The sequence below is a fragment of the Crinia signifera genome, chromosome 1 (genome assembly GCF_055691185.1).
Source record: "Crinia signifera chromosome 1, ASM5569118v1, whole genome shotgun sequence".
In the NCBI taxonomy this organism is placed as follows: domain Eukaryota; kingdom Metazoa; phylum Chordata; class Amphibia; order Anura; family Myobatrachidae; genus Crinia; species Crinia signifera.
In genome coordinates, this window is record NC_139217.1 from 150,600,567 (window position 1) to 150,619,731 (window position 19,165).

The 19,165-nt window shown below is 43.7% G+C and overlaps 1 protein-coding gene across 1 annotated transcript in view; it reads right to left on the minus strand.

Moving 5' to 3' along the window:
- Positions 1 to 7,337: 7,337 nt before the first annotated feature.
- GC (GC vitamin D binding protein) overlaps positions 7,338 to 19,165 on the minus strand; it is a 122,307-nt gene continuing 110,479 nt past the window's right edge. Inside the window, exons 12-13 of the mRNA XM_083174641.1 lie at positions 16,113 to 16,166; positions 7,338 to 7,513 (exon numbers count right to left, since the gene is read on the minus strand). Coding sequence (XP_083030767.1) covers positions 16,116 to 16,166 — 51 coding nt within the window. The 3' untranslated portion in view covers positions 7,338 to 7,513; positions 16,113 to 16,115. The remainder of the gene's footprint in view (positions 7,514 to 16,112; positions 16,167 to 19,165) is intronic.

The following is a 19,165-nucleotide window of genomic DNA, read 5'->3' on the forward strand; positions in this document are numbered from 1 at the left end:
CACATATTGTGATTTACAATGTAGGACATGTTTGATCTTATACGTGTAACCCGTTTGTAGATGTTTAAACGTCTGGCCGGCTGTCATATGTGAACAGGTTGTGCACGAAGGGCAATGATAGCATCCTGGCTTCTTTCTCTGGACATCAAAGAGGGTTTTTATTGGAGGTTTGGTTATGTTGGTTCTGACCAATAGGTCTTTCAAATTTCTTCCTCTGCGGTAGCTGGGCATAATTTTTTTGTTTTTAAAACAGGGCAATGTTTTGTCACTGGAAACTATTGGCCAAACTGCATTGATGGCCCTTGGTAACACCTGGCTGGCTGGAGTGTAGGTGGTTACAAAGGGCACTTTCTGCGCCGATTTCCTTGAATCTTCTTTCTTCCTTAGTAGTTCACTTCTGGGGATCTTTAATACTTGAGTTTTTTGTTGTTGTAATAGGTCCATGTCATAACCCCTTGTGCGGAATCTGTCGATCATGGAGTCCAGACTGGATTCCAATTGAGTTCTGTCACTTGTGATACGGGCTGCCCTAATCATTTGTGACTTGGGCAAGCCTCGTTTTAATGCAGGAGGGTGGAAGCTGCTGTGCTCAAGTAGGGTATTTCTGTCCGTCTTTTTATGGTACACTGTAGTATCAATCTTGCCTTGTTTGATGGTAATGGTCACGTCAAGATAATCGATGGTTTGACTGCTGATGTTATATGTGAGCTTGATTGGGCAATCCAACTCATTGATTTTGTGCAGTAATTTTTCCAGATCTTCCGCTGTGCCGGCCCAAATTAACAGTAAATCATCAATAAAGCGTGTATATAAAATAATAATATTTGAACTGATGGTTTGGTCGGTGAAAAAAAACTCGTTTTCTTGTTCAAACATAAATATATTTGCAAGAGACGGAGAGACATTGGACCCCATAGAGCACCCTGTGAGCTGTAAATAATAATCACCATTGTGTAAAAAATAATTCCTGGTTAAAGTTAGTTGTAGTAGTTCCAAGTAGAGGGGAATGTCCAAGGCACTGAAATTAACTTTAAATAAAAAGTTTCTCATGGCATGAATCGCTTGTGGGTGGGGGATTACGGTGTAGAGATTTTTTACATCCATAGTGCATAATATAGTGTTCACTGGGAGGGTGTTAATGTCCGACAGTTTGTTAAGCAGCTGCGTAGTATCTTTAAGATGTGATTTCTGAGCCATAATATAGGGTTGCACCAGTATGTCCAAGAATTGTGAGATGGGTTGGAATAATGAACCCCTGGCAGAGATGATGGGTCTGCCAGGGGGATTTTGTACATCTTTATGGATTTTTGGAATGGTATATATGACTGGTGTAACCGGATGCTCTTGTGTTAGTGTGTTGTATACTTTTTTACTGAACAATTGTTGTTGAAATGCTGCTGTTAACACTTGATCCAGTTCTTTTTTGTAGATCTGGGTCGGATCCCCTTGTAATTTTTTATTTGTCAGCGGATCAGCTAGAAGGATGTCCAAATTTTGAATGTAGGCAGATGTATCCTGTACAACTATACCCCCACCTTTGTCGGCGGGGCGTATAGTTATATTGGTATTATTGGATACAGATTTCAACGCCTGCAACTCCTTCCTGCTGATGTTGGAGTGTCTTTTGTTGGAATTTGCATCAAATCTCTGTACAGCCTCATCGACCACTCTCACAAAGGTTTTCATAGATGGATTTTGCGATTGGGGGTCAAAGGATGAATGTCCATGTTTTCTTAGAAAGGACTCATGGATGTCAGTTTTGTTATTAGTTGAGTGTTGAAAAAATTCTTTGACCCTTAAGGATCTTTCGAACCGGTGCAAGTCCACCTGCCAATTAAATTCCTGGTGTCTGTTGGTTGGCACGAATGAAAGGCCTCGGCTCAATAAATTCTCCTCCTCTTGGGACAAAGGAACTGCTGATAAATTAAATATTACATTTTGTTTTTTTTGGTGCTTGTTGGTGGCTTTGATGATCCTGTTCGTCTGCCCGCCTCTTCTGGTACGGGCGGTGCCTTTCCTCCGGTACGTGCCCGGGTGAGCCGGCCTAAAGGGAGAGCCGCACCACCTTGATTGTCATCAGAGTCCTCCATAGCAAAGTCACTATCACTAGTGTGTCTATAAGATTCTCTGTACTGGCGGCCCCTCCATTTAGGTTTTTGATATGGTCGCTCACTGTTACGAACAGGGTTTGTTCCACTTAACCAGCGGTATACCCGGCAGTCTTCGTAGTCTGCTTGTACAGCATCCCATTTTTTCTTTTTGAATTTTTCCAACTCTTTTTTGTGTTGGTCCAATTGTTGTTCCAATTTTTCCCATAATAATTGGGTTTTTTTATCTTGAGGGAGTTGGATCTGTTCCAGGCGTACTTCTGCAATTTTTGTTCTAGTGGTTTCAAGGGTCTGTCTAGCCTCATTAATCACCAGGACCATCAGATCCTGGCTACATTTATTTAGGATAGATATCCATTTAAGACAGAACTGGGCATTGTTTCTCCCGATGGTAGGGATGTTGCTTATGCGGAAGCCGCGGGGAATTCTCTGGGCTCTGTAATAATCAGACAGGGTAGATCCATGTAGCTGGAAATCTATCTCCTTTTTCTGTAATTTGAACAATAAATTATATATATATCCTCAGCTGACTTGGATGACTGCATCGGGCTCTGGTCCTCCTTAAATAGAATATTTTCAACAGTTTCCGGGGTATATGAAAAGGTTTGGTTCAGGTGCTTTTGTATCTCCATGAAAGATAAATCATTTTTCTGTGCTTGCTCCATTAGGAAAAAAGTGCTGGTGCTAAGGTGCTGGTGCTCAGGATAGTGCAAAGTATAGCAGGTAGATAAGATCACACGCCTTGACAGAAATTCATACACTGAAATAAGCAAAGATATAGCAATCAATCTTGCAGGTGCCTTAGCTCTTGCAGGGGGAAACCGGGTGGCGTCTCCTTGCTCATATAGTTTTGGGGTAGCTCGGCACTGCTGCTGAATAGGAAAAATGTCCGTGGTGCCTTCCCTGGATTAGATACAGGTGTGGGACCTCACTGGACCGGCTTAGGGACTCCAATAAGGTGGGTGGCACTCCAACGTAGTATTTTCAAATAAAGTCCTTTATTGAGAAGGTGCCATATGCCAACGTTTCGAGGCGCTAAGCCTCTTTTTCAGGGCGTGCAAAATATATCAGAAGATAAAGTGCTGTGCAAAAAGAACTATCTATGTGTGTGTTCTTACCTTAAGTAGCCTTCTGTCTGTGTCTGCAGGCTCATCCCGGCGTCTGTGTGCGCGCTGCTTCCTGCTGCTGCTGCTGCGCCTCACTTCCAGTCGGGCCGTTGCTAAGCAACGCTGGAAGCTTGCGCTCCACTTCAGCTGCGGGCGTCCTGTCTGTGGGAAAATTTCAATGAAATAAGACCAGTGTTAAAATCACCGGATTAAACGTGCGCTGTGCAAATAACAAAAACAATGCTGTGGCTACATGTGCTATCTATGCAGGCTGGATAAAGCACTGTGGATTCTGTTGATTCTTTATTTTTAATGTTTACTTAATCGCCATGTATACATAGCGCCTGAGTTCCTTGTCAATGATAGGGACTCTGTAATATCAGGAAAACTTGTATCACTAATGTGAGGCACTGTTAATATCAGTCCCTCATGCTATATGGACTGAAGTTGAGGTGTTGTATATAGCGCCACTAGTGTATATCACATTTGTACAGTATTATATACATTGCAGATATCAAAGGAAAAAAAGTCCTTTAGGTGTTCAAATAAAGGCATTCCAAGCGATCTTCTCATTTAACCCTGTAGGGGCCAAGGTGTTGAGTTTATATATCCATTCGGATTCGCGTTGGTTCAGCATTTTCTGTCTATTCCCTCCCCGTACCAAGGGGGGGATATGGTCGATTATCATGCAACGCAAATCCGACAATGTATGTCCCTCTTTTTTTAAATGTTTTGCTACCGGTTGGTTTATACCTCTTCCCTTCAGGATGCCCGAGATTGCTGACCTATGCAGAGCTAAGCGCTCTCTAAAGGTGCGAATTGTTTGCCCCACATACATTTTTTGACAGGGACAAGTTATGGTATATATCACATATTGTGATTTACAATGTAGGACGTGTTTGATCTTATACGTGTAACCCGTTTGTAGATGTTTAAACGTCTGGCCGGCTGTCATATGTGAACAGGTTGTGCACGAAGGGCAATGATAGCATCCTGGCTTCTTTCTCTGGACATCAAAGAGGGTTTTTATCGGAGGTTTGGTTATGTTGGTTCTGACCAATAGGTCTTTCAAATTTCTTCCTCTGCGGTAGCTGGGCATAATTTTTTTGTTTTTAAAACAGGGCAATGTTTTGTCGCTGGAAACTATTGGCCAAACTGCATTGATGGCCCTTGGTAACACCTGGCTGGTGTGCAATTGGGATACAAACTGTTTTTTTTTCCTAACCAGATTTACCCCTCCCTGTTGGCACCTGAATGACATTACCTCTGATTGAGCAGCTTACCAACAAAAGTGTTGTGCAGTTGAGAGAGGCATAGATGGGTCAGCATTAGGAGGGATTGCTGACACCTGAGTGCCATTGGAGAAGCCAGGGGTATCTCCAGGTAAGCTGGCTCTCAGATGTTGTAAGCCATTATCATGTGGCCTTACACTGGGCTATTAGGCCCAAAAATTTGTTATTGTGCATGGGATGGGTTTGGGAGTGTGATTCCCTCTTTGTTGGTATGGCTGGTCTGCTCCAGGTTAGCACACCCTAACACTTTATTAACATTTATGTTTTTCCCTATCACATTGTATGTATTATTTTAACCACACCTTCACCTCCATACATAGCACTTATGTGCTTCTTATTAACACCTACTAATTTTCATTTGTGTGCTGCCCTGGAGTAGTCAGCCTGTGCCGGCATATTGGGGGCCCACACCCCAGACCCATACCCAGTGTTAGGGACCCCCAGTGACAGAGATGCTTAGACGTACGGCCTGGGGGCTTAGCCCTATATCTGCAGATATATGCAACCAAGATCTCTGTATTATCTGATTATTATATGTATATTTCTCATTCAGTGTGCAATAGGGATACAAACTGTTTTTTTTTCCTAACCAGATTTACCCCTCCCTGTTGGCACCTGAATGACATTACCTCTGATTGAGCAGCTTACCAACAAAAGTGTTGTGTGTTCAAAAAGAGGTTGATATGTGTAACCATATGCCTCATAAATAGTCCAGGTTCCCATAGCACTTCCGTGCCAGGGATATGAACACTCTCCTTCAAAGAAATAATTAAATGTTGGTATCCAAAGATAAAAGGTTTTTATTCCAATAGGTCAACTTGCATCATGCCCCGACGTTTCGGTCCACATCAGACCTTTATCAAGGAGCCTACCATATAGTGTAAAACAAAACAGTTTGCTGTCTGAGTGTCCACAGAACATAACATGTGGTAAACAACCCAAAACAACTCAAATAATATAAACTACATACTTTGATGATGGTCATAGAGGGTACAGCATAGCTCACAGATTAGCCCTCGGAACGGGGGTTCAGCTACACTATGAGGCTGCCTATAGCTGACTTATATACCCTGTTTAAATGGGATTGATTACCGCCGATTTTGCAATCAGCGCGATAGTGCGATGACGCACTTCCGGTAAAACCGGAAGTGCGTCACCCAGAAGTGTACTCCGGTGGAACGCTCAATTGAGCCGCACAGAGTCCGGAAGTCCCGGCGCTGCATGATGGCTCATGGTGGAATACAATAACTAATGCATAATACACATAATTGATAATACCATTAAAAGAATGGTCTGAATTGACCACTTCAATGCAGTATGAAGCCGCTCTGAATTCTATGTGTATTATGCATTAGTATATATATATATATATATATATATATATATATATATATATATATATATATATATATATATATATATATATATATATATATATAGGGCTATTTTTCTGGGCTATTATTATAGGGCTATTTTTCACAGTCTTCCTCAGGGCCCAAACTACATCCTCAACATTGCTAAGCCTTTTTACATTGCATTCACTGGAGAAATATATTGGCCACTTGCTTGTGTTCGCCCCCCAGGCTAAAAGTTGCTTGCCAGCCTCTGCCTGAGCTGTTCTAAAGTGACTCCTCATATCACCAAAGGTAACTGGTGATTGGCTCCTGGCCGCAGCAGCAATTATGTCAGAACCAGGAAGTAGAACTACCTGGATAAATCGGGATCATGTGATCTGTGCTGGAGTCAGAGTGTCAGAAATCCTCACAGGTGATTTATTAGCCAGGAATGTGCAGCCGCAGCAGCAGCATGGGAACTAACAAGCCTAGAAACACTAGGAAACTGAAAAAAAGAGATGTGAACTACAGATTGAGTGCCTCTCACCCAGCGTTTGGAATCGCCAGATTTCCTTAGCTTGCAATCACTGGCGGAGAGGCGCTCCATCTGTCAATGATGCACAAGCTTTTTCAATGCGCATGCGGCCCCGTCAATATGGGGGCGGGGAGCGCTTTCCCTGCATGTCTCCACTTCAGGGAGATGGGCGTGGATCAGGGGAGGGCATCGGGGGAGCTGCAGAGGACGGTGGAGGGCTCCGTAAGAACAGAGCATGCGAGAGTCTCGTGTCAAGTGCGCTGCCTTTTGGCGGCTGGCGTTCCTATCGGGAGCTGCTCCACCTGTATGGACCTTATTATGGTCCACATGCTACCCTGTGAATTTTGCAGTTTTGCACGTGGATCAAACGACGACCGCCGCCCACAGTGCCGGTCCCCCCTCACACGCCGCAATCACCCGTGATCCCCTGCACGGCTGCGAATGGATGATTTGCATAATCATCCATTCGCGAGCCGGGAAGAAATCATTCCATGGTCGGTGACAAAGATGTGAATATTGCAGCTTTGCATGTCAACCAGAATTACCTCCATAGGCTGGATGTTACTAGTTTGATTGCAGCCAGCACATTGTCAGACTTTTGTCTTCAGTTCATTATGCTTTATTTCATACGGCTATGTCCAGCTGGGCTTGCCCTGTTGTGTCTGTGCTCTGTTCTCTACATCTCTATTTAGACCAATTTTCTTTGAAAGCTACTGAAGCTTTCTACCTAATTATAAATCTAGGATGAGTAAGAAGGCTTGCTCTTTTACATTTAAAAAGTCATAAATAGAGAGATGACAGCTAATAACATCCCTGAGGTTATCACTGAGATGGCTCATAAATGATCAATCTAAACTATTTTCCCTTTTATAATTTCAAGGAAAATGGGCAAGTGGGTTGTACATCTATCACTTTCTTTTAGCCTGAAGTAAATGAATAATGAAACACAAATAGTCCAGAAGTAACTTTAGCATATTTTATTTTAATTATTTAAAATATAAGCACAGACTCATAACTGTGTCCGAGAGTAGAATGTCTGTGGGATTTGCATTGTACTAAGTTCTGCGCTTATTTTCCTCCTGAAATGTGTTCTAAGGCGCAGTCTCCATTCTTTGAAAATGGTCAAAAACCAAATTTTCTAAAATAAAGAAAGTGATTATTAGCAAAATGTGTGCAAATAGAATTATACTGCAGATAAATACACTTGAATTCAATTGATAAATCCTTCCAGTGGCGTAAGTTCATCCATATAGCCCGGAGGCAAGATATAAGCTGGTGCCCCCCCCCCCCCCCCCTATATAGAGAGGGAGAGCAATGGAGAGAGAGGAGGACAATGATAGATAGGGAATCATGGAGAAAGATTGAAACAAGTGTCAGAGTGAGAGAGAGAATGTCAGGGAGGGAGGGGGATTCAGGGAAAGTGAGGAAATTAAAGGGTAAAGCGAGAGAGTGTCAGGGCTAGAAAGAGAGTGGCTCAGAGGAGAGGGTGCCTGAGTTTGAGAGGGAAAGAGAAGAGGGTGGTGAAATACAGCGTCATGGATAGAGAGATTGGTGGGTGAGAGCATGGGAGGAGAGAAATGGTTAAATAAAGAGGGGTGACAGAGGGTGATATATATAGAGAGGGGGTGAGGCAAAGAATGAAGGGGTCAGGCAGAGAGAGGGAGTTGAGAGAGGGGGTTCAGGCAGAGAGAGGGGTGTCAGGCAGAGAGGGTTCAGGCAGAGACAGAGGGGTGTAAGGTAGAGAGAGGGGAGTCAGACAGAGAGAGAAAGAGAGGGGGTTAAGGTAGAGAGTGAGGGATGAGGGGTCAGGCATATAGAGAGGGTGGTGAGGCAGAGAACAAGGGGGGTGAGAGAGGGGTCAGTTAGGTAATATGCATGTATAGCTCCCGGCCACCAGCAGCCCCCTGACCTTAGCGACACCACTAGAGCCGCGGTGCCGGAATTTGCATGACCTCCTGTGCCTCTGCTGACTTCAAGGCCTCATGGCCTGCACGCCGTCCCATCATGGAGCCGGGCTGCAGTCCGCTTAGGCGGTGATAGAGAGCTGCCGGCGCTGCAGATCTAGCCCGGCCTTCAGGGGCTGAACACCCACAGATGCTGGGCTGCTTCTGGGCACCCTCTCCCTGCAGCCGCGTTCCCCTCCTCCCGCTGCCGCCACGCACTGAAGTCGGAAACGCGGACGTGGGGCAGTGTTACACTGAGCTAGCCCCGGCGCTAGAATAAGAACTGCAGTGGGCGGCTACAGCGGCGGGGAGTGTGTGACAGCCGAGCGAGTGCCGATACCTGCTGAGGGGAGAGGGATGGGGACCGGAGAAGTGCATAATGAATGAGTGGGTCCTCCGCAGCGCTACTAACCATCCGTCCATCCCTCTCCCCTCAGCAGGTATATTCACACGGCTGTCACACACTCCCCGCCGCTGTAGCCCCCCCCCCCTCCCCCTCTGAAATACTTATTCCGGGGCTTGCTCAGTGTAACGCTGCCTGACCGCCGCGTCTCCGACTTCATCATACCTATTTAGTGGGGCACTTTTCCTCACAGGGGCTGGACTCCCAGGAGGCAATGGAGCCAGTGCCCCCTTAAGGCTGGCGCCCGGCGGCAGATGACTCCATTGACTCCGGGAGTTCCGCCACTGAATCCTTCTACAAAATATTTTGTTTCAATAAACAAATAGAGGTGAGCAGCAAAGAATAACACACATGTCAATGTAACGAATCCTAGCACCTGTCACTCCCATTGAAATGAATGGATTCTGTCTGATTGGTCATAGGGCCCGATTCAACAAGGCTTGCTAAGCAGCAGTCGACCCCATAAACGTCATCTGCTCTCAGGCAGTGGCGTAACTATAAATTTTGCTCACCCCTGCCAAAAAGTGTGTGGCGACCCCCCCCTCCAGGCTCCTCTTCAGCATGTTTCCCCAGCGTGTGACGTGATGACGTCAAACGCATAACGGAGAAACTGAAGCAGGAGAGAGGAAGAGAGACCAGCATACACTGCTGCTTCCCTTGGCTCTGACGCATCCCTAGCACGTCCATCTGCCTGCCCATAGTGTACACAGTAGCCAATCTGTGTACTGTCAATTGAATCAGTGGGGGAATTTGTAATCTCTGCCATGGCCCCACCCACGCTGCGGCTGACTCGCGTCCAGTGCTCAGTCAGTGGGCAGCAGCAGGCAGCAGCATGTCAGTGTGTCGAGCGGGTGCCGGCGCCCACAGAGACCCTGCTGCTGCTTGCTCCCCTAATGGCTGCTGGGGCTGCCTTACAATAGTTATGCCACTGCTCCCAGGCCGAACTCCAAATATGTATACACATGCATACACTCACACGCACACACTCACACACACATGCGCACATGGAGACATGCAGGATTCCACCACTGTCACGATTCTTAGATTGGGGTACAGCGGATGTTGACCTAATTTCTTAAAAAATTTTTTTTTTAAAACCCCCAGAGAATCCAGCACTCACAATAGTAATCTCACTCCCCTTAATTCATAAATAATGGGAGTGTAGTGGATGAATTGATCATTAGATTCAAGCTTGCAGCCCAATGTCAAAGGACCTCATTTCACTGCATGTTCAACTCTATCATCCAAATCTGTGAGAACCTGACAACTGCTCTCACATTTAGAATTGTACTATTATTACAAAGGAAATTAATAATTCATTTATATAGTTACACATCTCTGGTGCAGTACATTGGGTTAAATGTCAAAATACATGATTTCATTAAAGACAGTTTAAAATCCTGCACAAAGTACCCAGTTAGGCTTCTCTCTGTTAATATATACGCAGTAAAATGAGACCTACAGTGGCAATACTAATCAGAAAAAAAAAGATTTTTGACATATTTAAATTTCAGATGAAAGTTATTATAAACACTTCTGCTTTCTACCTTATTCCATTTTCCCTTCTTTACCTGGATCTATCAGTCCCTTCAAACACTGACTTTTATACTTAAAGTTCCTGGAGTTACTTAACTGATAGAAGACATTACAGGTCATTTCCAAACTGCATACTAAATACACACCTTCAAATATGACAGTGTGTGTCAATGTGCCTATTTGTTCAGTCAGTCACTTTTAAGGTGCATAGCTATTTAATGGACAAAACCATGTGCACTGCAGGTGGAGCTGATGTAACACGTGCAGAGAGAGTTACAATTGGGTGAGTTATTTTGTTTCTGTGCAGAGCTCACGGAATGACAGCCAATCAGGAGCCACCACTGCTGCTCCTAATTAGCTGCAGGACCCCAACCTCTGTTTAGCTTGTGGCTGAGCCAGAAGGCGTTTTACAATAGCCACGGACCTGCTGGCTGGGTTTGTTGGCAGAGTTAGGCAACACCAATTTTGGAGCTTAACCAGGAATGTTTACTGTAATAAGCACAGAGTTAACAGGTAGGTGTACACAATGTATGGTGCACAGTGGCGTAGCTATGGCTAGGCAGCCCCAGCCGTCGCGGGGGGAGCCGGTGCCACTGGGGCGCAGCAGGGTCACGGCACTCTCAAAGCCGTGCAAGCTCTGCGTGCTCAGTGCTCTGCTGGGAGGAAGCTGGGTAAATACTATTGAGCCGCCTGTAGATGGCGCTGCAGCGCACACTGAGCTGAGCTCCTCGGCTGTCAGGAAGCTCCTCTCTCTGTCTCCAGGACATGGGGCTGCCTGATAGACGGAGCTATGAATGGGTGACATGCTGATTTTACAGGTTTGTGTCCCTTGTTGTGGGTGCCAGTTGCAGGGGCATGGACAGGAGAAGAAAAGTGTGGGCACCATTAATGTAAGCTGGCCCAGTGAGTACTATGTCTTGGTAGCTGCAGTGGGAAGGGGGAGGACTGGGTATATGGAAACTGGGTGCCCTCCATTGCTTGTGGGGGTTATTTGCTTTAGTATTGGTGTTTGTAAATATGCTGTATGTGTGTATGTATGTATACTTTTTGTGTATGCTCTGTGTGTCTATAGCTTGTGTATGTTTCTAAATATGCTGTATGTGTGCATGTTGTATGGTATCTGTGGTTGTATGTGTATGTGTGTGTGTGTGTGTGTATGTAAATATGCTGTGTGTGTGCATGTATGGTATCTGTACCAGTATGCCATGTGTGTGTCCGTGTATGTCCTTTGTGTCTAAGGTATGTGTGCTTTTATGTACTGTGTGTGAATGATATGTGCGCGTGTGTGTGCGTGTCTGTATGGCATGCGTGTGATTACTGTAGTGTGCATGTATGTCTTGTTTGTATATATGTATGGTATGTGCGTGTATATGATGTGTGTCTGTATGGTATATGTGCGTGTTTGTGATGTGTGTCTGTATATATGGTATGTGTGCATGTATGTCCTGTGTGTCTGGTATCTATTAGCCCATGGTCCCTGGATGCCAGCATTCAGTATAGTGACACTAGCATCCCTAATGCCTTTAGAAGAGCGGCCGCTGAACTTCAAATGAGTCAGGATGCCAATGCCATAATACTGACAGCTAGAATCCCGATTGGTGAGTATGAAGGAAAGAGCGGAGCGAGACAGCGAAACGCTATGGAGAGAGTGGGGGTGTAAAGGAGAGAGAAATAAAGAGACAGTGACGGAAAGAAAAAGAAAGTGTCAGAGAGAGAGAGAATCAGACCCTTTTTATATTTTGCAATGGGACCCACAAGGTTCTAGTTATGCTCCTGCACCCCAATTGTTTGCCCTGAGTTGCTGGCAGCAGCACCAGAGCACCCTGACCTATGATCATCCTTTTTCATCTCCCACAGCAGCAGCGTGTCTCCTGGGCAGCAGAACTTTCTGCTGCAGTGCAGACTCCACCCTTCCTGTCCTAGAGACCAACCAAGCTTTCACACGCGCAGAGCCCAGGAGGAGCGACCATTACAAAGCACCCGTCGTGACCTTCAAGATAATGGTTGTGACCCACTGCCATCCCCGCGCTTCAGTGTCCTCTCCTGACTGCAGTTCTAGCATCTGGTAAGATGTGTTTTGCTTGGTTTCGGGTCAGGAGATGGGGTAACTGGCGCTCATTTAGGGCACCCTCATATGTTTGTGTGCCAGGATGGTGCTCCCTTCCCAGAGGCTGCCCCGGTTCCTGCTGCTGGCCGTGCATGGGGTATAGAGGTGGTGTCAATGGTGCCTGCAGCAGCACTGGAAATAACTTTCAATATGGCAGCCTAAAGTGCAATGTATGTACACTTCTAAACCTAGTAGCTGCTATACCCCTTCCCTAGCCTCTGCACTGCCTGCCCCATCCTCCTTCTTGCCCCTGCTCCAGCTGATATTTAACCATACCCCTCCCTACCCCCAGTACTGCCTATCCCTAATCCACCTTGGCCTCTCCCTAACCCGTTCCAGCATACTTACGGCTAATTGTTGGCTGTTGGCATTCCGGTGTTGGCATCCTGATGTGTTTAAATGTTCCAGTTTCAGTGTTCTAATGGCAGTTGGGATGCCAGTGTCTATATACTGAACACCAGCAACCTGATTGCCTGGAAGCTGACCTCATTCAATATATATCGGGTTTCACCATGTGTGCATAATGTGTTATATTCTGTAATGGGCATTACGGTGTGTGGCATAATGTGTAATTGACTTTAAGGTGTGTGGTATAATGTGCAATGGGCATTACGTTGTGGCATAATGTGGCATAACTTTGTGTGGCATAATGTGTTATGGACATTACAATATGTGGCATAATGTGTAATGGGCTTTATGGTAAGGGGAATAATGTGTAAGGGTCATTATGGTGTGTAGTATAATATGTAATAGACATTACAGTGTGTGGCATATTGTCTAATAAGCATTGCCACACACCCTTTATGGAATGCTATAGGTTCCAAAAAATGGGAGGGGGGCGCCAGATTTTTTTGGGCTGGGGGAGCAAAATTTCTAGTTACGCCACTGATGGTGCAGGTACTTATTATTCCAGATGATGGATGAAACAATGGAGGGATGAATAAGTCTAGACAGCCATGCCGACTTGGAGCTGGAGTCTGTGAGGGCGACAGCGGGGCTAGTGGTGCAACACTATACAGTTTATTTACACATCACAGACTGTTAAATAAACTTGAAAGCTTGGGATTGGATTCTAAGATGGTTGAATGGATAAGATCTTGGTTGCAGGACAGAAAACAAAGAGTTGTAGTAAATTGAGTACAGTCAAAGGAGGGAAACGTTACAAGAGGAATGGTCAAGAACATGGTAACTACAGTTTAAATATTTAGTATTTGGATTTTTGAGACCCACGTGCATGATTTTGCATTTTTTGGTATTAAACTATAGTTGCCATGCTCTTGACCATTCCTCTAATCTACCTAGATCATCAATCATTTGTTTTGCCCCTCCTGATTTGTCTACCCTGTTGCATACCTTTGTGTCATCTGTAAAAAGGCACATTTTACCCTCAATTCCATTTGCAAAATTACCAATAAAGATATTAAAAAGCACTGGTCCAAGTACAGATCCCTGGGTTACTCCACTTGTAACCTTTCCCTCCTTTGACTGTACTCCATTTACTACAACTTTCTATTTTATGTCCTGCAACCATGATCTTATCCATTCAACTATCTTAGAATCCAATCCCAAGCTTTCAAGTTTAATTAACAGTCTGCGATGTGGGACAGTGTCAAAAGCCTTATTAAAGTCTAGATAAGCTACATCTACAGCCCCACCTTGATCTATTACTTTAGTCACCCAGTCAAAAAAGTCAATAAGATTTGTTTGACATGATCTTCACCCAGTAAACCCATTCTGTTTCGGATCCTGTAAATTACTGGTTTTGAGATATTCTACAACTCTTTGTTTTAAGAGTGTTTTCATCAATTTCCCTACTACTGATGTAAGGCTCACTGGTCGATAGTTGCTTACCTCTTCCTTGCTTCCACTATTGTGCAGTGGGAGTACATTCACTGTTTTCCAGTCCCCCCCAAGGTTACTCCAGTAGCTAGTGACTGGTTGAATAATTCTGTTATTGGTTTTACCAGATCCCCTTAAGCTCTTTTAGTATCCTTGGATGTATGCCATCTGGCCCCATTGATTTATCCACTTTCAGTTTTTAGAGTACTGTGAAGACTTTTTCCTCTGTAAATGTACTTGTTTTTCCCTCAGTTTTCTGACTATACTTGCAACTTAACTGTGGCCCCTTCCCCTATCTTTCTGCAGTGAATACTGAGCAGAAATAATAATTATTATGATCTGCTATTACATTGTCCCCCACAAGAGGACTTCCACTCTCTATCTTTAGTCTTATTATTCCACTTTTTGTTTTTCTCCTTTCACATATATACCTAAAAAAAGTGTTCCCCCCCTTTCCCACTGACTGAGCCATTTTCTCCTCCTTAAAGGCCAACTTTTTTGCTTTCACAATACTTGCTACTTCTTTCGCAAACCACAGTGGCTTCCTTTTCCTTGTGTTTTTCCTAACTCTTTTGACACAAAGCTCTGTTGCTTTTAGTTTTGCACTTTTTAATTTCCCCCACTTCTCCTGCACTCCTTCCAAGTTCCTCCACTCTGCCAAAGAATCCTTTACAGAGTTTCTCATCTCTACAAGGAAGTTGTCACTATTTCAGGGGACTTAAAGGCAGGTAGGCAATGTAACAAAGCAATGGAGAAGGCAAGTTAGGTGCTTTGTTGCATAGGGAGAGGTATCAGCAGTAGAAAGGAAGAAGTAATAATGCCACTGTATAGGTCATTGGTACAACCTCATCTAGAGTACTGTGTTCAGTTCTGGAGGCCATATCTCCAGAAGGATATAAATACATTAGAGACTGTACAAAGAAGGGCAACTAAAATGTTGCATGGCCTACATCACAGAACGTACCAGGAAAGACTAAAATATCTTAATATGTATAGCTTAGAGCAGAGAAGGGAAAGGGGGGACATGATATAAGCTTTCAAATATATCAATAGTTTTAACAAGGTACAGGTTGGAGACATTCTTGACAGGAAGAGGAGCAATAGAACACCAGGACATGCACTGAAACTAGAGGGAGGAAGATTCAGGGGAAATTTGAGGAAAAATTACTTCACAGAAAGAGTAGTAGATAAGGGGAATAGCCTCCCATCAGAGGTGGCAAATACAGTAGAACAATTTAAACATACTTGGGAGAAGCATATTGATATCCTTACAAAAAAATTATGATACAAATATGGTTTGAGGTAACATGTTTAAAAAAGGGAACGCTTGTGGCGGTGATTGACATTTCGGGATAGCTGTCGGGACGCCAGGACGCACTGTTACTAATAGAGACGGCCTCTCTCAGCAAGTTGAGCAGTCTCCGTCTTACTCTGGAAGGGTGCACAGTGCGGGATCACCTCAGAGAATGGTACACTCACACTGGGCACACTTTCACTCAGTGTTACATCGCATGGAGAAGCTGGGGACCACCTATAAGTGGGGATGGGAAGCACCATACTACCAGTTGGTTAGCACCTTACTAACAGGGTTGTCCACCGCTCTGCCTGGCCAAGAGCACCACTCTGCTCGACCAGGGGAATGCCAGATGGCAGGGTGCATCATGAAGGGAGGAGCACCTGAAAAAACAGCGCTGGGGAGAACACTACGTTGCTATGGGTAACATAACCTCTTTTAATTATTAGAAGCTTTAGTAAATGTACCCCATAGTCTAGAGGCAATAAGAATGGAAAGTTAGCACTTTAGAGGGTTTTGTGCAGTCATTGTTGTTTAATAAGAGGTTTCACATTTTTCAACCAGATCTAGTGCAAATTTTATTAAATATGCAAAAATAAATAGATATGCAGATACCTTTTATAGGATGCATGATTCCTGAGTACATGTCTTTCCGATTAATTTGGTTATCTAAAAATAAATTAAAACATTATAGAAAACAGCGCTGGAATTAAAGCACTCAAATTGCAATATCACATCCTTCTAGTGCTATAGAAATATATATATATATATATATATATATATATATATATATATATATATATATATATATATATATAGGAGGTATAGATCAGGCGGCACTCTCGGATTTAGGTGAAAGCAGGAAACGTGTTTTATTACTCCAACATGTTTCGGGCTATTGCCCATCCTCAGGGAACCCCAATAGCCCGAAACATGTTTCCTGCTTTCACTTAAATCCGAGAGTGCCGCCTGATCTATACCTCCTACATACCGGGACCCACGGGTCCAGAAAGGAAGGCACCGGGTAATTAATACAAGTCACCTTTTTGTGGAGTGCCGGGCGACACTGGAAATATATATATATATATATATATATATATATATATAAAGAAAGGGAAAAAGATCAGGGTGCGCTTCCAGACATGAATTAACACATTTAAAAGTAACAATCTTATTTAATAATAAAAGATGCTCAATGAGTAATAATAAAATACACAATAAAAATGAATTTTTGGCACAATTTGTTATCAAAAGAACTGTTGATTGGACTTCCGATCGTCGAAGATATATATATTTATTTCATAACTATAAATTCAGAAGGTTGTATGTTATACATATTATTAAACCATCTACAATATGATGACAGCAGATCAAGAAGGAAGATTGATAGCCCATAAATGGATGAGTGAAGGCCATCGCCAGGTAACTCAACAAAAACATCATTTAGGGAACATGATTCAGCAGTATATCATATATGATATGGTGGTCAAATTTGCTGTGCTTCAATCCTATTTTAAGCAATCATTCCTAAATGTAAGAAAATGTTTATGGTTTAGGCCAATAAAACATAAGGACAAAAACCTTTTCTTTTTAGTAGGATACATACCTTTTTAGTTTATGTCTTCCACAAGGAGTAAAGGTTTGTGACCTACAAATATCTCACCGATTGTGGGTAGACCTGCAGATGCTGTTTATGTGTCGATGGATAGTATCTTAAGTGGCTTAATACCATTAAGGGAATGTGGGCCAGATGTATTAAGCATGGAGAAGAGATAAACTGGAGATAAAGTGAAAGGAGATAAAGCACCAGCCAATCATTCCCAACTGTCATATTTCAAACACAGCTGATTGGCTGGTGCATTATTTCCTTACATTTTATCTCCACTTTACCTCCAGTTAACTCTTCTCCAGGCTTAATACATCTGCCCCAATGTCTGCAATCTCCCTTGAAAGTATGCAAAAATGGACTTTAAAGTCCATGGGAATAGGTAGTAGTTTAATGTACATTGCATCATTGGAGGTAAAGATCGCTGCAAGTTGTCAGGACTCTGCAGAAGTTGATTGGGATGTATCCACAAGTAGAAAATCACTGTAAGCAAAGTATTACACCAGAATATCTAATGCTTTCATTGCACATCAGGGGCAAACGCAGGATTTTCAGATGGGGTTTCCAGAGGGGCGGAGCAAAGCACAGAGATGGACACTTAGACAGTAACAGCTGTATTCCCGGGGATACAGCTGTTACTGTCTACATGTTGCTGATACATTAAATCACCTATTCTTCAACTCCGTGTGCCGGCTCCAATTCCTCACGTCGTGGGGGGTAAGTGCTTTTATCATCAACCTTTATGTGCCTGACACCGGGACTGTGTTTTACTATTTGGAGTGCCCACCTGTGACCCCTGCATATATATATATATATATATATATATACATACACACACGCACACACACACACACACACACACACACATTAATTACCCCTTTACTGCACAGATGGTGGGAGATGGGGTGGAAGAATGGGGCATTGGGCTGAATGAAGGGGCCCTGATACATAACTTCCAGGGTGGTAAAGGATGTTTAATATGCAGAGGAGGGGTGTATAAGGGAGTGGGCTTATTATCCATCATTTTCTGGTGGGAGGACAGCTTGCTTGACTGCAGATATCTCCAGTTCCCGGAAATAGATTTCTTAGGTTTTAATGGAATTATAAACTAGAGAATCCCACCTACCAAATGGTATTGGAGACTAGGTGATCAGAGTTCAGGAGGCCGAGCAATCTGCCAAGAGTATATAAAACTACATACCAGGTGTGTGGAGCTGGAGCAGTAATCATCTGCTGGAAGGCTGATATCTCTGGTTCTGGGAACAGTAGACACAAACTACTAGTGTCCTTCAAAGTGGGAGAGTCCCAGGTTTTGGAATATATCCTCAGAAAAACTGTAAGTCAGAGAGAACCTGAAATATCTGACTGGGAAGAGCAATTAACAGGCTTGGATGGGGACCACTGCTTTGAAGTCAGATATCTCCGGTTCCCAAGGGCCGATTTTTAAAATTCTTGTACCCATGGAAATAGGGGACCCTTAGCATTCAGCCTCCTGGGGGGTTCTGAGTACTCAGAAACCCTTCCTGCTTGCGCCACTGCACATGATGAATATTCATCTAATAATAATGCTTGCTTGATAAGTTGAATGGGATGGGATGGAAAAGACAAGCGCATGTGAAGAGCATCTAGCACAAGCATTTTTCAGCTATGCAATCTCAATCTCTGCTTGGCACTGTATAGTAAGCATTGTTTGCCTCAAGGCTCCTAAGTACCAAATGATTAGGTTCAATGAACTGTAAGACCATCTGCATGCCTACACACTGTCCCCTATCAAAATAACCACTGAAAACCACAAAGCTGGTGGCAAATGCATGGCAAGACCACCACAGCAGGTGGCCAAATCATCAGTTAAAATAAAAAATAAAAATAAAAAGCATACCAACAGGTAATACATAACCTCTCTGGACAACAGAACTAGATAAAAAGGCTTTTCCACTGCCAAGATTTCCATCTACTGTATCTTCCTACAGAAGTCCTACACTATGGGAACTATATAACACTCGATGTTTAGAAGGCCCACCAGGGATTGCAGCATAAGCTATAGAAATTGAATGAGCATTAG